A 25,232-nucleotide genomic window follows, 5' to 3' on the forward strand; every position below is an offset into this window, starting at 1 on the left:
AATCTTTACAGCGCCTATGAGGACATATCTTTTACAACTTTGGCATGCGGTCGTCTCCCATGCGGGATAGGTGTCCGACTCAGCGCAGCTGTAAAATGATATTTAGTGCTTCTTCACTGTCCACACCGTCCTCCAGCAGAATATAGTTATTTGTTATGTAGTTTTGCCCGCGTATGCCCGCTATAGCGCGAAGGCATCATTATAAGAACTGTGGTAAAACAAGAGTTCGGCCATGGAGACCGATTTAAAAGCTCAAGAGAGATCTGAGCTGTACGTAGCTGGGCTAATGGAATGGATGGGTAGGCCGAAATTTAAGAGGACTGGACATCACCGCTTATGGATATAGCCGCGGGGTCGTAATTTGGGTATTTAAGTGCTTTAACCTTTCGGCTCGATTTATTATAGTAAACCGCCTTTCTCTCTATATACAGAAGAAAAAAAGATTTGCATTGTAGTAAATTTTCTAACAATGTCTTAGTTATTGCCCTCTATTTTTTCTGGTGTACGATTCAATACCAGAATAGAACTAAATAGACTATACGGAATGGCGTAGCACCCATGGCGCGATGGGGTTCGTTGCACCCATATCATTGACCAATAGAGGCCCTTAAATTAAAAGAAAAACCGAACAAATAAGTGTTGACTGTAAGAATATTTGTCAAGTGAATGATTTATTTGTGAACCGATTGTCTGTGTAGGCCTATTCCTATTATATAGCTTTCTGCGAATCGATCATCCGGTGAATCATAAATCGGAATGGAAGCGTTTGTTGAACCAATGGTCCATGAATCATTTGTCGTGGAAGTGGGAAGTTTGCCACATTGGCCTATCATAGACTCTAGGGCTAGTTAAAAATTTTGTTAAGACACAAGGCTGATTTATACCCAGGGTTTTAGAGGTGACGTTCAGCTATGCGTTCTATCAATTATTGTTAGTTAGAAAAAAGTTTATTTATAATTCAAGTAATAAAATTTTAGTTAATATGTTATTAATTAAAAAATCTGTTGTAAATAACTGGAAATATTATATAGGGCCTGCTTCGCCCCCCATCCCCAAATTTACTGACTCAGATTAATTTAAAGACGGAACTATGCAGGCTTGCTAATATAATCATATTTATTTAATAAGATGAGCAGGCTTAAATTACCGACTTAGGCGGGATAGTAGGCTACGTCGCACTTTAGAACATTTGTCATGTTTTTCATAAAATGTCAGATCTTGACGGCTAATGTCCCTCTTAAAAGAAAAAGCACGTTTCAGAAAAACAGCTTCGGAAAATGTTGGTATCAGGTCATCATCGGAACAGCTGAGAGGAACTAAATGTATAACTAATTTTAACTTAAATACCGCTTTTTTTTCTTTTAAATACACTATTGTATTGACGTAAAAGTTGTAAGCACGATTGCTCAGCAAGATCTGAACAAAGCCTTTTTTTTTCATCCCATGATCGACATGTGGTCTGCTTTTGCTCTGAAAATATCAGGTTAACAACTTTGAACTTGCCATGAGTAGCAGTACGCGGGCCAGGATTGAGTGTCATACACCATCAGGCCTATATGAGCCGTAAGCGTAGGCTACACTGTGACTATATATTGTATCACATCAAAGTAACAAGTTCGTCCGCCTGTAATAGGCCTACTATAGGCCATAGGCCTTATTGTTGCAAAACCTAATACGTACGTAGGTACAGGTAGGCCAACGGTATTATTGGCTTGTTTTTTTTTTTTACATGTCACTACATTATTGTAATTGTTCTGCGGGTAACCTTTTTGTAAGATTTGTACCCGGTCCTTTTATAATCATTTAGAGGCCTTTAATAAACGTAAGTTGTACTAATGACTCAGAAACATTTGCACTAAAATTAGCAAACAAGATAATAGTTTATAATTATTAAATGCTTTTGAGGGGCACCTAAGGCGCGGGGCCTGGTGCGATTGCCCCACTTGCCACCCCCTAAGCCATAAGGTCTCCTCTGGGTTACCTTAATAGGCTTATTAAAGCCAATTTTAGACTGACTTGTATTATATGGCAGAGGAGTAATGATTTGAAATGAGAAGCATTTTGGTTTTTATGAGTTCTTATATTTTGTGCTCTTTCTCAATGAATTTTTATAAACTGGGTTTTTAAACTTTAAAAAGTTGGATCATCCATGTTGATGACTTGTCTTTAAAACTTCATTAGGCAAACAAGAATTTACCCTAGGCCTAGACAAGATCTACAGAGTTAGAGCCAGTACTTCAACTACTTGCGTCTTGCCAGTAGAGCTAATTTAGACTGGGTCTAGATATCTAATCTAGAGTGTCACATAACAGGGAAATATGGCTAATCATTCTAGTAAAAAATCTAAAACAGATGATTCAAATAATGGACCTTCGTTATTTTCAAAAGCATTAATTCCAGAATACAAGTGGCAAGATAAGGTACAAGTAACAATAACAAAGTTACAAACTTTCGGTAGAGTCCGGGTAGAGAAACTAAGTTAGAAAGGCTACTTAACTAACTCGTAGTCTAGTAAGTACTAGTTACTTACAGTACACAACACAGTAGATTAGTGTACCAGGACTAGGTTAAAGGTAACTTTCTATAGATCTAACTTACTGTTACTTACTACTTAGGACACTTTTTTTAGGCCATTTTAGGTATAGTATACTTCTCACACTTTGCGCAGATAGTTTTTTACTTTGACACATGAAAATACAAAAGAAGATCCATTGATTTCATTATATAATAAAATTAACCTTCAATTTTGTGTTTCAAAAGCATTTTTTACATAAATTAGTTCCTGATATTTGTGACTACAGATTTCCTGGCGAACATTCTTTCATTAGACAATACCAATTGGTTACACATTAATTAACACATCTCTCTACTGAGTCTATGTCTAGGTCTAAAACTCTTATTGAACTCTAAGATGATAAAACTTCTGAAAAAAGGTCATGCATGCGCAACACAGAATGAACTCTATAATAGCCAATTTTTAACTGTAGATTAGTGTAGATTTAGATCTATGTCTACCTCAAGATCTACTTTTTATATATTTTAATATATATATATATATATATGTATAAATATATATATATATATATATATATGTATATATATATATATATATATCTATATTATAAAGTAGAATGTGTGGTGTATGTATGTATGTATGGATGTATGTTACTTATAGACATCAAAACCGCTTGACCAATCTTGATAATACTAGGCAGGAATGTTCCTTGGGTACTAACTTAGACCATAGTGTATGTATTGTAGCCCTAAAACAAACTTAAGACCCTCAAAAAAAATAAAGTTGTCCGACTCTATTACAGCTATAGTATTTTATGGATCTAGGCCATGTCTACAATGTTGACATGAGAAAAGATAGAAAGGATTTAGACCTAGATCTAATTTTAAGAAATACACTTTGCGCAGATAGTTTTTTACTTTGACACATGAAAAGACAAAAGAAGATCCATTGATTTCATTATATAATAAAATTAACCTTCAATTTTGTGTTTCAAAAGCATTTTTTACATTAATTAGTTCCTTATATCTGTGATTACAGATTTCCTGACGAACATTCTTTCATTAGACAATTCCGTAATGAATCGCGTACTAAATATTAATTCGTTTAATTGTTTACTTTATAATCCCATCCCTAGATCTAAAACTCTAATTCAACTCTAAGATGATAAAACTTCTCTTCGCACAGATAGTTTTATACTTTAACACATAAACATATTAATTAAAGTCCATTCATTTCATATTTTGATCAAATAAACATTCAAATTTGGTTTTCTAAAGCTACATTCATCTACGAAAGCTGCGAAGCCGAGTTAAAGGCCTAGATCTATATTCATTCATGAATCGTGTACTAAAAATTATTTCGTTTAATTGTTACTTTATAATCCCATCCCTAGATCTAAAACTCTAATTCAACACTAAGATGATAAAACTTCTCTTCGCACAGATAGTTTTATACTTGAACACATAAACATATTAATTAAAGTCCATTCATTTCATATTTTGATCAAATAAACATTCAAATTTGGTTTTCTAAAGCTACATTCATCTACGAAAGCTGCGAAGCCGAGTTAAAGGCCTAGATCTATATTCATTCATGAATCGTGTACTAAAAATTATTTCGTTTAATTGTTACTTTATAATCCCATCCCTAGATCTAAAACTCTAATTCAACACTAAGATAATAAAACTTCTCTTCGCACAGATAGTTTTATACTTGAACACATAAACATATTAATTTTAAGTCCATTCACTTCATATTTTGATCAAATAAACATTCAAATTTGGTTTTCTAAAGCTACATTCGACTACGTAAGCTGCGAAGCCGAGTTGAGATAGGCCTCGATCTATATTCATTCATGAATCGCGTACTAAATATTATTTCGTTTAATTGTTCACTTTATAATCCCATTCATTTAACAAAGCTATCGCTCTTTTCGTTTTAATAGATAAGAATGTATCGACTTCACGTAAACCCATTTTCGCAAAACTTATTTTATTTTCGTAGCGAAAGAGAAATAACGTGAAAGGATCATTAGCTACGTTTAACATACATCTAAATCCAATCCACTAGATTATTCAGAAGCATTTTTTACATAAATTAGTACCTGATATCTGTGACTACAGATTTCCTGGCGAACATTCTTTCATTAGACATTACTATTACCAAATGGTTACACATTAACACATCTCTCTACTGAGTCTATTCCTAGGCCTAGGTCTAAAACTCTTATTGAACTCTAAGATGATAAAACTTCTTTTCGCAAAGATAGTTTTATGCTTTAACACATAAACATGCTAATTAATGTCCATTCATTTCATATTTTAATCAAATTAACATTCAAATTTGTTTTTCTAAGGCATTTTTAATACATTCGTTCGCTGTTCGCTAAAGCTGCGTAGCGGTGTTGAGATAGGCCTATATTCATTCATGCAAAAAAGTTCACGCATGCGTAGCACAGAATGAACTCTATAAAAGCCAATTTTTAACTCTAGATTAGTGTAGATTTAGATCTATGTCTACCTCAAGATCTACTTTATACTTTATACACATAAACATACAAAATTTAGTCTATTCATCTCAAATTTTAATCAAATATATGTAGGCCTACAAGCAAATGTTTTAATTTGAAAAAATGGATTTAAGCCTATTAGCTATTTTGATTTGATAGCTTCATTCACACTATTTTTACATTGACACATTCGCTTTACTTATTACATTATTATTTCGTTTAATTGTTTACAAAACACTCTCAGTGACTATATCGACAGTAATGCGCAAATAAAGACCCGCGGGTCGCGGGTAACATATGTCTAGTATATATATATATATATATATATGTGTGTGTCACATGTCATGCTTATTCATAATTTGTTTCAGCACTAAAAGCTTTAAACTCCATTATGTTTCATTAGTTTATTCTCTTTTTTACAAACTCATTGCCCTAAGAATCAGTAGATCAGAGCTTACATGGATGGTTCATCTCATAAAGCCACCACAAATGGAGGAGCTGGAATACTCATCAAATGGCCAGATGGAGAAAATCTAGTGTGGAAGAATAAACACACAATTAAACATTGCACTCTACCCAGAAGAAATGAATAAACTAATAGTGAATAGAATAAATGAGAAATGGACAAGCTCTCATCCGAATCACAAGAAAAATGACACCTATCATAAGATATCCAGACAAAATCAACCTTTAATCTTTGGCCTCAGCAGGACACAACAGAATGAGACAACCTATGTTCAGGAAGCTCAAAATTGGAACCAGTGAAATCTGCCCATATAGAGTGTCACCAGAGACTGCTGACAATGTCCTTCAAAACTGCATTATTTACTAAGAGGCTCGAACAAGACAATGGCCCCAAACACCCCTAATGAAAGAAAACTATATGGAGAGCTCCTTGATATGGAAACTACTGGGCAGTTCATTTCATATATTGGTCTAGTCATCAGAGCTCTCCAACATAATATTCGTTTGTCACTATCAATGACATTAACAAATGCTATTTTAATGCTGAAAATGCATATTAAAGCAAAGGGATGTAACTCAATGCCAGGAAATGAATATTTCTTTGATTTATTTTGTAACATTTTCTTACTTAATTTTGTTTTTGTCTTAGATGTTAAACAAAGTGTGATGTGAATGGGTAAAAAGAAAAGGGAATATCGCTAAGCATAGTGCTAATGAGGGGCAAAGTTGGACATAATATGTATGAAAATGATTTTATGAGTGGCACAATCCTGCTCTACCTCTTATCTTATCTTATAAAATGCAGACGTTACTTCAAAAAAGAAGATGATTACGTCCTATGCGTCATGCATTTTGTCATGCACATTAACCAATAACCTAAACTCTGCCAAGTCACTGGTTTTCCTGGCTAGCTCAGGCAACCCATTCATTCCATGCTCTAATAGCGTTAGGGAAGAAGGAGCATTTGTACAAATTTGTCCTAGCATATGGAACGAGGAATGTGCCTTTATCTTTGTGTCTTTCTGAGTATTTTATTAAATTTTGTTTTTATATTTGAAGATTATGGTTCAGTGTTTTATGTATAATTTCTATTTTACTTTGTTTGGGACCCCTCAACTCAAGAAAACATTAAGAAACTGGAACAGACACAAAATAGAGCAGTGAGATTGATAACAAACAAATATTCACATTTGACTAGAGTAACAACTTTAGTAAAATCACTAAATTTAGAAAGCCTTCAGGATAGAAGACAAAGGCAAAGTAGCAATCTAATTAACGATAAAATATTATGAGCTCTACATCTAGATGTAGTACTAGTAGTAGATCTATAAATGAAACAAATCTAATAAAAAACAATAGTAATCAAACAGTAACAAGAATTTAGTGTAGTCTAGTAACAGTTAAAGATCTATAGTGACTTAAGAATATGAGTTTGTATTAGTGTAATAACTGTAGTGAAGACTCAAAGACCTAATTAGTATTTAAAAGAGTAAATGCAGTTAAAGACCACTGTAAAAAAGAATTAAGGGCAGAGGGGTCACTCACAGTAACCCCAATACCCCATTAGTATAGTTGTAGTACTGTAGTATAATTGCCCTATTAAAGACACTAAACCAAGCTGATGCTATTTTTTTTTTTACATAATATGAATTTTTATTTGGGATTTTCACACTAAAATTTAATCACAGTCATCTGTACTTTTTTTTTTATATACACTCTATTTTTAAGATCCTTTTAGCTTTCTATGAGCAATAATTTATACCTTTATATTTTACAGGATGAATTTTTGGATGTTATCTATTGGATGCGGCAGATTTTGGGTCTGCTGCTTGGAATTGTTTGGGGAATCATTCCTATGAAAGGTTTCATTGGTTTAGCACTGTAAGTTTCTACTGTCTCTATATCTTAGCCTATATATTTACATATATGTAGAGCAGGGGTTCTCAACCTGTGGGTCATGTCCCCCTTGGGGGTTGAATAACAAATTGCTAGGGGCCGCCTAAGACCCCAGTAAATTAGCATTTTTTTTGTCTATTCTAATGTGCTGTAACAAGCATATTTTAAGCATACTTGGTATTCAAAATATTTCACATCCCATTCTGCTTGAGATTGTGTTTCGCCTTCTTCCATTACCAAGAATAAATCTTTGCGAAACAAGGTCTCCAGCTTGTTAGTTAAGTCCAAAGTCAGAAGCAGACTTGATGCAGAAGATGACATTCGTTGTGCTACTGAATTTCTGATCTGGAGGAACAGAAAACAGCTCAACTTTCGTACTACCATTGGCGTGCAACATGTATATTGTGGAAACGCAATAGAAAAGTAAATAAAAATAAATGCAGGTCTGAATAATAAACTTTTTAAAATTTTATTATGAGCACAAATTTATTTATCTGTAAAAGAAAAAAAAATACAGTTGGGGGTTGCCGCCTAGTGGGAAATTATATTAGGGGATGCAAAACTTTTAAAAGATTGAGAACCACTGATGTAGAAAATCGCTTTAGTTATAAAGAAAAAAATCTTTGTCATCACACATTTTTCCCTCATACATATTATATGAGCTTCTGCTATCATTTAAATATGATTTCAGTTTAGATCTCATGGAAAAGAGAAATCAGTCACAATTAGATTCAATGAGTTTATTAAATGGCTCCTTAATTTTGAATGATTCCATCAAATATTTTGTTGATATTCTCAATGATCACATTTCAGATGTAGGGGATAAAATGCCAAAATAAAATAATTTATATACAATATTGCAGCTCAGTGCACTTTAAAATTTAAGACTCATTTAAGATATCAGCTAGCTGAAGTTGTGAAGGGAACATACATTTCAAAGCAACCTTCATCTGTATTGACAAAGGAAACCTTAGAGTTTATTAGGATGAATGAGTCTATAGAAAGTCGTCAAAGTAATAGTTCAAATATGTTTCTATGTGAATCCTTTTAAACCATTAGTAGCCAAATTTCATGTTACATATTTCTCTTTTCTCTTTATTTTGCTAGACTAACTCCTATTTTCAATCTTATTCTATCTTTTAATGCTATCATCCATTCTTCACCTCCTTACTTCTCCCTTGTATTATTAGGTGTTGACATAACTATCACTTAACCCCCTTATAAATTTAACAATTGAAAAACTTGGGGGGTTAATATTTGATTAAAGTTATTCCCATGTGTCTGCTTCATTAAAACATTATTTTGTTTTTGTTAAAGGTTTCTACTGGTGAATGTTGCTATTGTGTATATTTACTACAACAGTTTCCAAAAAGTTGATGAGGAGGAATATGGTGGAACATCAGAGATTTTAAAGGAAGGGCTCATGACATCATTTTCTTCATTTCTTGTAAGTCAAAAACATTATATGGTATAATTATTTCTTACTTAAAATGAATTATTTTCAGCACAAAATAATTATTTCTAAAAGAAAACTATGTATTCTGTAAAGTAACTCCTCTTAAGTAACTACTTACTGAATCCATAGAATGACCACAATATTCCCTCCACCTTTATAAATCCTGTTTATCTTATCCTATAAATTAACAGACATTTATTGTTTAACCTAACCCTAACCCTGTAATCTTTAAACCAAATTAATTAAATTCCAGATGTACATTTGAACCAGGCATTAAAATGGCACACTATGTAAAACAGATCCTATCAAAGATAGTTATGAATAGTTTGCCAATCTACAAAATTTGGTGAATGTTTATTTAGCTACAATTCAAAGAAACTGAAATGGGTGCAATTTTACAATAATTACAACTTTTTCATTTATTTATACCAAGTTATTTTGAACACAAAAAGCCTAATACAATTCTTCAATCTTCATTTTCTTCAGACTTAAAAAAACAATCCTTAATGTATGGGCATAACTCATCCAATGATTATATTGACTAAAGAGGGATAACACATAAAATCACACAAACATTATAGGGGCATAATCAGATCAACATTTAGGTTTTGTCATGGAGCTATTACAAAATGTATGCAAATCTACACAATAAAAAATACTATTGGTTATTTCTTTATGGACAGTTTGTGTTATTAAGTTATGACATGTATAATACTTTTGTATCATTATGCACTATATAGCACCCATTAATGTTGGTTTTGGGTACAAAGTAAAAAGCATTCAGTAGTTAAATAACATAAAATTTCCAGAAGAAAGAAAAGAAAAATATCCATAACTAATATGAATCACTTTTAACAACAATTATATTTGATGTAACTCATTGTCACAATTCAGATTGTGAGTTTACTGTAAGGTCAAATTTATAGATCCCCATTCCATTTTTAGTCTTACTGAACTCCTGGTTTTGAGAAATCCACATTAGATAGGATCAGGGTTTGTGATATGGTCAATAGGTTCTTAAGAAGTGTATCAAAGATGTGAGGATGATTTTTTTTATTATAGAGTAAGGGAGAGGTTTTAATTTTCTGAATGTGGTATGTGACTATTTGTCCCATTCATTGATTTTATTGAACTTTGTATTTAATGAACTGTTTTGTGAAATACAACATATTGACTACAATAAAATTAGCGTGATGTGAGAACAAAATAATCAGCCTATAAGAAATCCGGTCGACAAGTGACTGGACTGGGTTTGTAAGTTAAACGGCCAGCCATGAAACCCCTAGATACGCCTGTGAATCACCCCAAAGCACCAGAATGAGAGGGGGTTTGTGAGGCCCATGCTAAGACATGACTATCTCAACACTTCTGGTGACCTTGACATTTCTTTTTAAAAAGTATCTGCTGAACACTAAACCTTCAAAACCTAAATGTTTTTGTGATATTAGACATTTAGTTTGAAATGATAAAATGTTTTTAAAATGATTGATTATAGTTTGGCAACAAGGAGGTTTCATTGTGGCTATGACAACTGAATGTTTTTCAGTTTTTCCACCCCTCACTCTCTCTACCCCCTCCCTTTCATACTCTATCCCCTCTCTTTCATACTCTATCTCCTCTCTTTCATACTCTCCCCCTATAGTCTCTACATTTTTACTAATATTTTTCAATTGCTTTATCTTCCGACGTTTTATTTTAAAAATATTTTTACAAATTTAAACCAAAACTCTTAGCAATAAATGTAGTAAAGACAAGAGCACATTACCATGATTAATTTGATTGGAACAATGCCATAGGATGTTGCATAACTTGATTTTTGAATTCTTTAAACATTTTTTTTTCCTTTTCAGGTTGCCTGGATCATTTTGTACTCAGCATTACATTCCGAGTAAGCAAGCTCATCACTACAGAATGCATTGAATAAGTTTTTATTCTAAAGAGACCTGGTTTACTTCATTAGCCAGTGCTGTTAAAGTGATTGCAGCATTTTAAAACAAAAAAAAAACTCAATTGATTGCTTTAGCAAAAAAAAAAAAATTGTATTTATTTGTTTCACTGAAATGTATAGATTCATCTTTTCTAGTATGTATTTCAGTACAATAATACTATGTACTAATATTGAGTTAGCCATACATACAAGTTATTTGCTTTCTGTAAATGTTAGTGATTAATATTGTTAATAATATTTCAGAAATATACTTTTAACCAGACACTTTCTGATTGGAAATGAAGTCAAACGATTTATGAAGTACATTTTTAGTCATCTGTGATAGCATTTTAAGAATAGATCATGTGATGTATTGCTGATAAGTACAATGAAATGTGGGACATGTCCCACATACTTTCTCTCTCATACTTTTCAAGTAGTTAAAAAGAGTTGTTTTTATAAAGACTATTGTGTGTAATGTAAAACAGACAAATCTTTAACATGATTATGAAGGTATTAGCTATTGTGGAATGGTGCTGTATATTGTTCAATACTTGTCTCAAGAAGACTTTTAATTTAATATAAACCTTGTGTTGTTTTTTTTATCTATCTTCAATAAGCTGCTTTGATGAATTCAAGGCATCTTTAAGTTTGATAATCAGTCATAAAGATGGGTGTTTGATTTGAGGGCATGTTTGGTATAGCAATGCTTGGTTGTATTTTTTTATGTCTGTTGAAAAGTGTGAGTATTGGTACTTTGAGATTTCCAAGCTAAATAGTATATTGAATATACAACCCTAACCAATTTTCCAAGATCAATACTACATAGATGAGCATTTTAATTAAGATAAAGTCATTGTTAAACATACATTTAACATAAGCTGCTGGTAACAAAATTTGTTTCATTTTTAATGTGTGCATATGTCAACAAAATATTATATTTATTGAAAATCTATTTTATTTCTTTTTTATACACATTTTGGCAAGAAAACAACACATTTTGCATGCTTATCAAAATGACACAATTCAACACACAGTATGTTGATATCATTGTAATCAGAGGAAAAATGTAAATAATTCTCACTCATTTTCATTTTAGGTTACTGTGAATGGTTTATTAATGTTTTAAGGATGTAAGTTGAATAAAAAAAACAATTGAAGTCTATACAAACCATTGTAGAGTTCAAAATATATTATTCTACACATAAATTATATCGGTTGTATTTTATTTGAATCTATTGCTTTTAAAATGCAATAAAGTATTTTTAATATACTTTATAGGGGTGTGGAGCAGCAATTCAAAATAATTGATTGATATGTGAGTGGGGGGTATAACAGTTGACAGAAAAAAACAACAGATTTTTAAAATAGGTGTTAATAACAACCCAAACATTGATGAAAACTTCACTTTATTCAGAAAAGACCAATCTGTTCACAATTACTTTTTTTTTAATAAAAAAAAGATAACTTTGAAGCTGTTTTACATTGTAAATGTTTGAACTCCACAAAATAAATAAATAACTAAGGTACCATGTTCAAAGACCTTTTTTTTTACAATCAACATAAAAATTAAGCAATACATTTTTAATTCAGCAATTTTAATATATTAATATTCAAGGAAAACATTAAAAATACCAAATTTATGCTCACATTTTTTTATATTGAACTACCATTTTCCGGTCTTCTCAGTAGCATAACAAAGAATTTTATTAATTTGAGACCTGATATGGGTTTGCTGTACATCTTAGTCCTTTGCAGTGTTAGCAGGCATTGTTTTTCTTTTTTTTTTACCTTTATTTGACATGTACCGTAAATCTTGACTGCTTAGCAGTGGATCATTCTCAAAGAATAAGCATGGAGTGTACCATAGAAGATAATTCACTTTTATTAAACAAACACATCCATTCCTTTGACTTTCTAGAAAATTTAGAAATTAATTTGTTCATAACCAAATTAGTAGCCAGTCTTGAAATAATAGGCCTTAGATAATTTTCCTAAATTGGAAGCCAGTCTTGAGTTGGTATGTCAAAGGTCAATTCCATGTCAGGAGTACACCTGGAGAAATAAATATAAATAAATTGTACTGGTGGCTGTTCACATAATCAAAACTTCAAGTATTCTAAATTCAGAAATAAATTAAAAATTACTGACTTTTCTCTTTTTGGAAAAAACTCTGGAAACAATTGTAGCCTTAAATTGCTTTTAGGACTTTTTAACAAAGACTCTATTTCCCTTTCTAGCTGTTTGTTAGCTTGAGTTATTTCCTCATGATGTTTCTGGTGGAATTCTATCTCCTAGAAAATAGAAACATGACAGACACTTTGTTCATCAAACAATTTTGTTTATAAATACATTTTAAAAAATAGTTAAAATCATAGGATACCACTTGGGAAGTTTCAATGTTCAGTGAAGAACTTGTGCTCTTATGTTATTATAGCTTTTATATAGCGCTACTTTCATGCTTATAGCATGCTCAGAGCGCTTTTGGTCCAATCTCATTTGTGGACGGGGGGGGGGGGGGGGGTATCTAGGAGTTGGTTTTCCGTGCTGCCTTTAGGCACTCAGTAAACACAACTCTGCCCGAGTCGGGTGTCGAACCTCAAGCCCCCTTCTAGGTAGCCAAGCCAAGTTCAAGCGCATGTGGCCTCTCGACCACGCTTCCCACAGAATGACTCTTAAAAGTTAAAAATCTTTTCTGAATATTCAAAATACCTGATACAAACAAGTATGATGTTTTCAAAGTAGACGTAAAAATATTTTTAAGACGCCCTGCAGATGTTTTGAGAGTGACAAATTAAATTTGATTTTACTCAGTATCGATTAGGTCAAACAGGATAGATGCTAATAAGGTCTTGTGGCAAGATCCAATGGCCATATTAAAGTCATAAGAAAAGAATGAAGAAAAAAGATAAATGGATGTCAAGCTAGAAGTAGGGCTTATTCTATTCTAGGCTGTTCTACAACAAAAAATAAAACAGTAGAGAAACCATATCCTGCCACAGGGCTAACCTAGAATAATTGGAAGCTCTATGCAAAGTGAATTTGATGGTCCCCGAATGAAATAAAACAAAAAGAAACTCTAAAAATAAAATTATTAAAATACCTTCCCATATATATCTAAATCTACAAATAATTACAAATACTTACAAGCATGGGTTCTAAACTTTTTAACCCAACGGCCCCAGTATGTTAAAGTCAACAACACCAAATCGTAAACTCGAGTACTATGTACGGGTGCTCCACAAGGTTGTGTACTTTCTCCTGTGCTATACACTCTTTACACTAATGACATAAGAAGCATCTATGACTCAGTTAAACTCATTAAATTCGCTGATGATACTGCCATAGTCGGTCTTATTTCAGGAGACGAAACTCAGTATCGAAGCTCGATAGAAAAGTTTACAAACTGGTGCACCGACAACTTTCTAGAACTGAATGTAACAAAAACTAAAGAACTTATAATAGATTTTAGAAAGAAAAAACAAACTATACGTGAACTGAAAATAAACACTACATCTATAGAACAAGTAAAGGCATATAAATATCTAGGCGTTATCATCAACAACAAGCTTTCATGGGAAGACCACCTTGGAACTCTGACAAAGAAAACAGCCCAGCGACTCTTTTTTCTATACAAACTCAACAGTTTTAAATTAAACAAGAAGATCCTTGAGACATTTTACGGCGCAACTGTACAAAATCTGCTAACATACGGAATAAGTTGTTGGCAAGGCAACGCCTCATCTAAACTGTTGCAACGTCTAGAAAACATCATTAAAAAAGCATCAAAAATTACACTCACAACATTACCACATTTAAAGGAACTTTTTGAACAAACGTGCCTAAGAAAAATCAAAAAAATCTTGGAAGACAACGGCCACCCGCTCCATCAGAACTACGCCAGGTCGTCGCGAAGTGGGCGACTGCTGTCAATCAAAACAAGAACGGAGCGGTACAAAAACTCGTTCGTACCTCACTCGGTCAGACTCTATCACCGCCACTCATTGATCAGGGAACATGAAATGCACCAAGATACCTGTGTGTAGTCGCTGAATGAACTCTTCATGTTGTCTGTTGTATTTATGTGTATGTTTCTGTTGTGTTGTCTTTATATGAGAAACGAGTCCTTGTAATCACAACAAATTTCCGTAAGGATCAATAAAGCAGTCTTAGTCTTAGTCTTAAGTGAAATTCATGTAACACTATTTCCATGGTAGAGACAAGAGTTAGACTAAAAGAGTCGTTATGCTCTACTATGTTTGAGACCTGATCCAAGTTTCTCAATTTTTTTAGTCTTGTGCCCCACCTATTGGAGGCCTTAGATGGCTGCCTAGTTTGCCTACGCCTAAGACTGGGATAAGTAAGGTATAGCAATAATAAGTATTTCAAAAGTTAACTTTTTATTTTAAAAAAAAATTACACTGCTAAAAAGTCATAGAAATAATAAAATAATGATTTTAAAATTGTAAATTATTACCTTTTTCATGACCACATTTTGCAGAGCTGTGTCTTTAATACTTGGATGCATCAGAGCAACAGATTCCTGAAAATAAAATAAGCATAAGCCATTTCTTATACATTTATAAAAAAAAAACCTTAGTGTTATAAAGTGACTCAAAGAATTGATTTGTGTAAGTATTTAGATGTTCTTTAAGAAATGAAGATTATTATGCTCTAGCCCCAATGTCATGGAGGAAATCAGATAATGAAGGCAGGGTTTAAACCCAGGACCATCATGGTGACATTCTGGATCAGAGAAAACCCAAATTTGAAAATTTAAATTAACCCACTATTAATCACAAAATCTTCCTCATGAAAAGATTGAATATATATTATTCATACTTTCTGTTAATGACTATGCATAGCTTTTCAAAAGCAATGAAAACATAGATCCACCTTAATTTTCAGCAAATATTGTGGAGCTTTATATTTGAAAATAAATCTGTGCACTTAACTTACTAATCAGTTGCAGGTAATTTTGCATCACCATACAAACAACACAACTTCATATACATTAGTTTACATAGAAATTCCTTCAATATACCTACCACAATAACTTTATAAATAATGTTATTAGAAACTTTAATTCTCTCTCTTTCATATTTCCCCAACTCTGTTTTGATAATGTGCTCCAGTTCTTCTTGGTCAGCCTGGAAATAAGACCTTACATAGCATGACAAGAGCTAAGCTTCATGTTTCTTAAAAATCATAATTTAAATTTTAAACATTTGAAAGTTACATTCAACACATGGTTCAGTCAAAATTACCAGCTTCTTTTACTATATTTATATACCGGTAAGTATAAATCTTTAACTTAACAAGCTGAATATAAAAAAAAATACTTTTTTTTTAAACCTCAATTTATTTTGAGTGAAATTGCATCAATCATTTTGAATTAATCATAATTGTCCCAATTGTATAAGTTATTCTCCTGGTCCTGCAACTTTTACACGTCTTCTATTTAGTGTAGGCTGGGTATTTCCTCAGGCTTTTTTTTTATGTATAATCCCCGCATTTTAAGAGGGTTTTCGGTCTTGGCAATTTGCAGCAATACTGACGTAAAAGAACATCTGGGTCTAAAAGCTGTAACTGGAATATCCATGGGACAAGGTGGGGTTGGCCAATGGTCCATTCTCCACCATCCACAGAGCTCTCCAAATGAAACTATTTTGCAGTAGAAAGCTTAAGGTGGACTGTGCCCTGGGTATGCCCTGTGGAATTGTCACATCCTGGATTCAGGCCCCTTCACCCTATCAAATTCACCAGTTCCAGAAAAAAACTTCATGATGGGTTTATATCCAGTAGTAGAGCATAGTAAGACATAGACCTCCGTCTTGAGTAGTGCAGTCCAGACCTCCATCAAAAAGCACCTAGAGGGGTGGAAGGTCCACTATTATTCGCTTAGTGATATGCAAGTGGAAAGGCAGTGGGGTTATTTATTATTCTTGGTCATTTCCAAGCTCCGATACCCACACGGGGGAGTATCGCCACAAAGTGGAGCTTTGGAGTCAGAGTTTTCCTTCTCCTAGATGGGTTGCATAATCAGGCTGACATGCCCCAACAAAACGAAGCTAAACTGGTTTTGAGGTGCCACCTTAGGAAGACCCTACTTCCACAACAGCCCAACATAACCAACACCATCTAAGGCGGTGCTGAACAACTGAAGAGAACAGCATACTATTTTTCCTTGGCACAGTCTGCAAAAGAGCTTACAGCTCAGCAGCAAAAAGCTGGCTAGAAGAAGAACATGTCTGCTATCTTGCATGTTGAAAATGACAAGTCTCCTCCATGCTTTAATTGGTGGTAGAGAACCATTCATTCACTGCTATATCTCTGATTATTACAAGGCTTATCTCCCATTAGCTTAGTACATTTTCCATAAAAAAACAAATTTAATCAATTGGAATGAAATGTTTCATTAATTGATTTTTTTTCAAATTTATTTATGTGTTGTCATTTACAATGAATAATTGTGCTAAGTTTTAACTTGATCTGAGAATGGGAAGTGGGAGAAATAATATGTAAATGATTTTGATCAGAGTGACAGAGTGAATTGATAAAAGCTCAGTAAAAAGCCTCAGAGTAGCAATGGCTGACTGGTTAAGCACTTAGCTTCCGAATCAGGGGTTCCAATTTTAAATACTAATGAGGACTGGGATTTTTAATTTATAGATCTTTAGTCATTGTGATGGCCACATGATATCCTCATTAACCGTTGGCCACAAAATATGAGCTTCCGAATCAGGGGTTCCAATTACAAATACTAATGAGGACTGGGATTTTTAATTTATAGATCTTTAGTCATTGTGATGGCCACATGATATCCTCATTAACCATTGGCCACAAAATATGAGCTTCCGAATCAGGGGTTCCAATTACAAATACTAATGAGGACTGGGATTTTTAATTTATAGATCTTTAGTCATTGTGATGGCCACATGATATCCTCATTAACCATTGGCCACAAAATATGAGCTTCCGAATCAGGGGTTCCAATTACAAATACTAATGACGACTGGGATTTTTAATTTATAGATCTTTAGTCATTGTGATGGCCACATGATATCCTCATTAACCATTGGCCACAAAATATGACTTTTACATAATCTGCCCCATAGACCATAGATCATGAAACTTACTTTTACTAAAAAGCCTCAACATCATTATCGGGATCTGAATTAGTAGCTCTGAGCTAGAAACATATTTTCATGACTTATCTGTGAAGGTGTTGATGCCAACTGTGGAGTTATATTCCAACCCCTTAAATTAGTTATTCCCTTTACTATGTTCAAATTAGAATCTGCAATTCCAATGCGCATATGAGCAAAGCTTCCATATAGTAATCTTAACAATAGTTAGAAGTGTCAGAATGAAGTGCTCGATTAAATTGCCAACTTTTCATATCAGTGCTCAACAACCCTATCAAAATTGTATTCAGTTGCTCAAACAAGTTGTTATAATAAAAGCTTAATTCTTAGGTCTTATAATCAAGACAGAGTATTATTCTACTACACTAATACATTGCTTATCTTCTTATATAATACAGACGTTACTTCAAAAAAAAAGAAGATGATTACATCCTACTCGTAATGCATTTAGTCATGCATATTGCTTACTTGGTTAGAGCTTTTAAAATTATCTAATTCTGCCTGGAAGTTTGAAATCATCATTGCCTTGACTGGATATTCTTTATCCTTTAAGAGAAGTAAATTCAAATGTATACAGATTTTGTAAATAAAAAATAATAACAAAATATGTTAATGTTAGTAATGTTAGTAAATGTTACTTTAAAGTAGTTTTTTTTTAAGTAATTTATTTTGGTCACTAATGGCTGAACAAAAAGTTTCAAAACAAAATATGCAATCTGAACATTATACTGTGATACTAATGAACATTTAAGATGGACTACACTGAAGATAAGATAAATTTAAAATCTATCAAAAAGTAATTGTGGCATGAATTATGAAAAGGGTGTTGAGTAAACCTAATTTAAACTGCTTTATATGTAAGGCAAAAGACAGAGGAATGGAGAAAGATGGTTGATGAATCTTGCATGGTGCCCCAATGGTCCAACAGACTAAGGGGTAGGGAAAGGTAATATGTAAGGCAGTTGGGTTGCAGTTGAAAACAAGTGACACTATTTTATATTTTAATCGTGGTTAATAATAATTATATTAATTGCCAATGAAGTTAAAGATAATTAGCCAATAAATTTTAGAAATTTATTATCTCTTAAACAAAGAAATCCTATTCTGAACTGGGACTCGACTACTTAATGAGGTTGTGACCAAGCGTGGCATGAGGTTTGCGAGACATGTCTCCCAACAGAATGTATACCAAGAGTTCCAATGACATGGAGGCCAATATGAGGAAAGTGCAAACAGGATGTCCTCATATAACTTGGCACCACACTTTCATGGAGGACCTCAGAGCAATGGACACCAGGTAGGAAGAGACTTCAGACATTTTTCAGTGACAGATCGTTATGGAGAAAGCTTGCTGCCTAATGTGCCAAATAGCATGGGAGAATCTAAGTAAGTCTAAGTAATTAAGAATTAGAAAATACTAAAGTAAGCTTTTTAGAATCTGACCAGCAAAAATATTTTTTATTACTAAAATCGCAGATTTGTTGGTTGAAGATTGATTAGATTCTAACATTGTACCTTCTGATAAAGTCAAATAGGATTTTTTTTTAAATAATAGAGATGTTAAACTCGTCTTACCTTATAAGTACTTAAAATACTTAATTCATTCTGTTTTTCTTGTAACTGTTCATTCAGTTCTTCAACTTTTCTTTCTAAACCTATTTTATAAATGAAAATGTAACTAGGTCAATGCCAGCAAAAAGTAACATTTTGTTAGGCATTAGTGAATAGCATTAAAACAAAGAGTAATAATAACACCCTGTCTACAACACAAAATATCTTAACAATTGTCAAATTTAAAACATTAAGAATAGCTACTAATAGGTAGTACTTGTGATTTAAAACATATTGCAGTAAGAAAAATGTAAATACCACTAATTTGTGAATCCATAAAGGCTTTTCTGTTTTGTAAATCTTCTTTTTCTTCTGCTAATTCGTTAAGAAAATTTGCATTTAAGGTCGCTATTCCACTCTGTAATAATATTTTAGCAAAATATAAGATTGGAAAAAAAAATCTAATCTTCATTCAAATTTTCATATAATGCAAAAATATTTGACAAAGTACACTTAAATTGAGCTTCTATATTTTTCAAATGTATGTTATTTGTTTTTAATTGGCCTTTTTTTTTCTTCCTTAACATTCTCAATTTTTTATGTTATTTAATTTAATGAGATTTGATTGATTGAAATGAAGAGAAATTCAGAACAATGAAACTTCAGTGGTTCATGGTATCACCTCTAAAGGAAGAAAGTTGGAACCATTTCCCTTTGTTTGTTGAATTCTGCTTTGTTCAGTCAGTTAAGCCCCTTGCATTATATGACTTGCATGGAAACATAAACACTATGCAAAATCACAGTGTTTTAGCCAAGACATTTTAAAAGGGAAAATTTTAGCTTCTCAAGCCTTCCCTCAAACACTGTTTTAGTGGTGATGATTTTTAAAAAAAGGATCTATCCTAACATTTGATTTTACCTATATGGTTTCTGCACATACTCAGTCCTAAACTGTATTTATTATATGAATTGTTTCAGCCTAATCCTATCATTTAAACTCACCCTATACTTTTCATACTTTCGTAAAAGTTGCTTGACATCTGCATGTGTTTTATCCTCAAGACTTTCAATAGCATCAATAATTTGAAGATTTAATTCAATGCTAAAAGATTATGAAGGAAATGTATTTCTACAAAGAGAATGCTTCAAATTTACAAATATTAACTCAAATATATCTGATGCACAATGTGTAGCACAATTTTAAAATGACTATATATTTATATATATTTATAGGCCTATTAAAAGTGTGAGTGTGTGTTGTTTATTTTTCTGTAGGGAGATGTATAGTGAGGTTTGTGGAGATGGGTTATACTAAATAAGGGGCATTTCTAGATATAGATATATATATATGAATGACAACAAAAAATTTTTTTAATGTAAAGAGTGGACCAAGTTTCAAATAGAGTTAATTCTTCTTATAAACTGTTCCACAGGAAGTGCATTATTACATGCTAGGATGCAAAGAAGGGAATGCTTTGTTTAAAACTGTGGTTTACTGGACTTATGGGATTGAGAAATATGTATATATATAAGTAAACCTTTCATGAGAGAATTTTAATTAAATAGAATTTTCTGAGATTAAAATGTAAATTAAGTATTAAAAGATACAGTTCTTTTTCTCTTTTCAAATGCATATCCAGACTTTTTCGTGCATTGATTATTTCAGCCTAGAAAAAATACAAAAACAAAGCATTACATAACTGACTAAAAAAAAACTATATTGCAGCTCTCAGAAATAAGCTATGCTTGCAAGCAATATATATTATTTCAAAAAACATTTTGTCCCTATGCTGTTTCTGTAGCTAGTGGTTTTTCTACAGGGTAAGGTAGCTAGCCCTACGCCCAACCCTCCTCCTTTCTCAGCAGGGTTTATCATATGGCAGAGGGAAATGCTAGCATGGGTTAAATTATTTCAACCTACACAATTTTAATGCATGTATTTTTTATAAATTAATAATAACAATTATATATTTTGGTTTTATAATTATTACAAAATAGTTTCAGCTTACCTCTAAAGTTTTACATCTTTCTCTTGATTGTAATTTTTTATCTTCTTCCTGGACATGAGAAGAAGTGTGAGGAATGAATGAAGCATTTATCTTTTGTGCACATTTTGTTACCTTCTGTGGAGCTAAAATGTTACAAATTGACAGTAAATTCATTTGGACATTGTTAAGAAAACAAAATATAAACTATTGATTAGACAATTTAAAATGGATCTGACATTTTACTTGCATAATCAGGGTTATATGACAGTGTTTTGAACTCAAGTTCTCTATCAGAAGCTGTCTACACATGTGCATCTTAAGATACATACATGTCCATTTTTTTCACATTAAGTCAGCTTTTCGTTCAATGACATGGCTGCATGTTCTCGAAGAAGGATGTTTTGGCACAGACATTTTGATGTGCTGGTCATTTTGGCATGAAATGTTTAGTCACATTGTATATGTTTATTTTATTATGTCCTTAAAAAAGGAAAAACGTATCTATGTTTTGTATGTGTGTTTGTGTTCAAACATCTTTTTTATGTATAGATCAATTGTTGTTTTTTTCCAAATAGATTTGGGATTTAAGTTTTTTGTGTAATTATTATTATGTCACAAACATTAAAATGTGTGTGGGGGGGTTTTAATATTGTGCAAAAACAAAATGAAACAATGATAGACAAAAATGGATGCAATGTTTAGTGCACACAAAAAGGATTTATTTAATTTATGGTACAAAGAGAAAACTGATGAATATCATCATGTATGTTTCAAACACCTTCCCTACATTTTATGAAGGTGTGAGAAGCATGTCAATATCATGGTCTCGGTAGGAATCTGACCTTTCATAGTTTGTTTTACATGTTTTGGATGTTCCATCATAATTAAAGATTATTACATCCAAACCCACAGGATGGTGGGGGATTTCGGCTGGCGTAGTTCAAACCTGGGACCATTGAGATGACATTTCCCAAACAAATACATCATGACCAGCCAGCCATAGTTTACAATGTGTGAGGGAGGGGGAAGGATTTATACAATATATACTATAGTATAGTATAGGGGAAAAAAACAATGTTCATTATAAAAAGTTTTAAGTTTTATAAATTATTTTTGGCAGAGCCTCTTGCCCCAAAATGACTGTGTCAAAACAACCAACTAATCAAAACAGCTGCACCAAAACATCACATACCCACATGCTCTAAGCTTTTGTTTTGATGACAGGGCTGTTAATTCTATTTTTGTAATATCCTAAAAGATAACCTTTGCTAGTAAGCTGAACTCTATGTAATAGTGTGTCCAAGCAATTTTCCTTTTCATCACTTTATTACAGTGATAGGGAGATGTTCCTGTTAGCCTAATAAGGTGTTGTAAGATGATTAACATTGTTTTCACATATTATATTTATAAGCATGGTTTAATATTTACCTAAGGATGTCTTATGAGTCTGTTTACTTTTCACTTTCCTTTGCCATGGGTCATAATGTACATTATCAAAAGCAAAGCCATTGTGTTGTGATAGCATTTTTTCAGTTTCACCATTTCTGCATCCACAACTGGCCATTTCTCTATATTTAAAAAAAAAAGATTAAAAACAAATAAAGTAAATCAAGAACTAAAAAAAAAAAAAATTAGGTATATTTAAATCTAGAACTATAAATAAAACTATTTCAAACATTAGTAAATAGATATTTAGATATTTTAGATAGAGCTAGGCAGGCCTTAGAGTGGAACCCCCAGGGAACAAGACGCAGAGGAAGACCAAAAAGAACATGGCGACGCAGTGTACTTGAAGAAGCAGAGAAGACCGGGAAGAGCTGGGACACCATCAAAAAGTTAGCAAGAGACCGTGGAGAGTGGCGTGTTTTTGTCAAGGCCCTATGTTCCATGAGGAACTCAAAGGAGTGATGATGATGAAATCTAGAACTATAAATAAAACTATTTCAAACATTAGTAAATAGATATTTAGATATTTTAGATATAGATCTGTATAGTTAACTTAATCAAATGTTTGGAGTGAGCTTGATACATTGAATGAAGTTAAATGTCTAGATCTAGACCTACTAGATAGATCTAGATTTATATAGAGAGAACATAGAGGATTCAGTTTATTTAGGCAAGAATGACCACCCAAGCCTGTACTAGAGAACAAAAGATCATCTGTATTAGAAATTTATAAAATGAATAAACAAAAAACACAAACATTTAACACACATCTAATCATGCAAACATAAAATAAGTCTAAAAGTCAGTGTAGAAGTCACTATCCCAGTGACCTAATTTTGGTAGAATAATAAGTGTGTTCAAATTTTTATTTTTTTGTGTTCGTTTTTATGCATAATTTGAAAACATTTTTATGATTTCATGTGAGGGGCTATGCCTGGGGATCTTAGTTAATATTAATATAGAATTAAAATCTGAGTTTATTGATGCCAAATAGAAACTGTTTGAAATAAATGATTGTGTTCAAAATCAAATAAACTGTGAAAAATCTGTCAGGGTTAAATAATGACACATAGTCTCTTTGACCTTAAATATAATAACAAATATTGGTTAGGGTTAAAAAAATAAGTAGTCATCCTTTTCTTCTTAAACTAAAGAACATTTTGGTACTTTATTTTCTTTTCTATGTCAAACCATTATCAAATAATGCGCTGTCAAAGTCAAACTTTGAATGCTTTGCCTATAGGTGTTTGAATAGCATAAACTACTCTATATCTAGATGATGGATCTATTCTGTTTCTAGATTCTAGATCTATAATAGATCTAAACAGTGAGTAGACATTCTTTAATTTCTTATCTCTTATCTTTCATAGACGGTAACTGTACTTACTATTAAGATTATTAGAAGTGGGCAACTTCTATCTCTCAAGACTAGAACCGAGCAGTACAAAAACTTGTTCGTTCCTTGCTTGGTCAGACTATATCAATGCCACTGGCTGTTGATCAAGAAACATATGAAAAGGACCAAGATATCTGTGTGTAGTCCCTCAATGAACTCTGTATGATTATGTTGTGTCTGTTCTATTCATGCAAATGTTTCTGTTGTGTTTTCTTTATATGAGAAAAGAGTCCTTGAAATCAAAACAAATTTCCATAAGGTCCAATTAAGCAGTCTTTGACTCTTAGTCTTAAGTTAATTAGGCTTATTTAGTTATTTAGTTATTATTCTAAAGTTTAGTCTAAATATATTGAAAAGGAAATAATTTATCCATAACAATATTAACTACTAGAATTAGATTTAGATGATAATAGTACTGATTTCACAAAAATTACCTTTTGTGGCTTATTATAATCTAGTCAAAAGAGATATTTTTGCATTCCAACCAAGCACCATCCACCATACTAGACAGAAGTGAGTGGATCCACCATACTTGTAAACGCCATTTTGTTACCGCGGCAACCTCACGAAAACAGGGTTTTATCAAAGAAGATTTAGACCACATACCTATATATAATATATTTATATTACTATATTAAATATGGCTATGGTCTCAAAATGCGAGATTCGGATATTACGTAACGGAGGGGGGTAGAGTAGAGTCACTATTGCGGAACAGTTTGCAGCTACTTTTAGTTTTCAATTTTTTGCTCCGTAATGGTTAGACCTATGGAAAAACTAAAAGTATTTAGGCATCGCCCATCCATTTTCCGATAAAAATAGACGCATTGTTTAGTTTTTCAACAGATATTTAAATTTTACATTCAAATCGACTGAGATATGGTCAGTCACAATTACGGAACAGGATTTTTTAAGGAGTCACAATTGCGGAACAC

General features: G+C 32.5%; 2 protein-coding genes across 5 annotated transcripts; one reads left to right on the plus strand and one right to left on the minus strand.

The window, feature by feature from the left end:
- The first annotated feature begins 2,137 nt into the window (after nucleotides 1–2,137).
- LOC106053926 (GEL complex subunit OPTI-like) lies at nucleotides 2,138–12,674 on the plus strand. The gene is made up of 4 exons (XM_013209572.2): nucleotides 2,138–2,420; nucleotides 7,267–7,370; nucleotides 8,703–8,832; nucleotides 10,692–12,674. Exons 1-4 carry the CDS (start codon nucleotides 2,319–2,321, stop codon nucleotides 10,731–10,733), a joined length of 378 nt encoding a protein of 125 aa, XP_013065026.1. The 5' UTR covers nucleotides 2,138–2,318; the 3' UTR covers nucleotides 10,734–12,674.
- Nucleotides 12,159–24,881, minus strand: LOC106053924 (myosin heavy chain, clone 203-like). Of its 4 annotated transcripts, none has more exons than XM_056035749.1 (13): nucleotides 24,732–24,881; nucleotides 24,289–24,529; nucleotides 22,884–23,023; nucleotides 21,477–21,598; nucleotides 21,076–21,134; nucleotides 20,470–20,569; nucleotides 19,786–19,885; nucleotides 19,492–19,571; nucleotides 18,385–18,462; nucleotides 15,817–15,918; nucleotides 15,246–15,311; nucleotides 12,920–13,062; nucleotides 12,159–12,823 (listed from the first exon to the last, which is right to left on the minus strand). In XM_056035749.1, the coding sequence occupies exons 3-13, from the start codon at nucleotides 23,017–23,019 to the stop codon at nucleotides 12,763–12,765; spliced, it is 1,047 nt and encodes a 348-aa protein (XP_055891724.1). In that variant the 5' UTR covers nucleotides 23,020–23,023; nucleotides 24,289–24,529; nucleotides 24,732–24,881; the 3' UTR covers nucleotides 12,159–12,762. The 4 variants fall into 4 exon arrangements, with proteins under 4 accessions (XP_055891724.1, XP_055891725.1, XP_055891727.1 ...); XM_056035750.1 differs by having other exon boundaries at nucleotides 24,289–24,509; nucleotides 24,732–24,867; XM_056035752.1 differs by having other exon boundaries at nucleotides 24,289–24,394; nucleotides 24,732–24,866.
- Between the last annotated feature and the right edge of the window lie 351 nt (nucleotides 24,882–25,232).

Source organism: Biomphalaria glabrata, chromosome 7 (genome assembly GCF_947242115.1).
Source record: "Biomphalaria glabrata chromosome 7, xgBioGlab47.1, whole genome shotgun sequence".
Classification (NCBI taxonomy): Eukaryota; Metazoa; Mollusca; class Gastropoda; family Planorbidae; genus Biomphalaria; species Biomphalaria glabrata.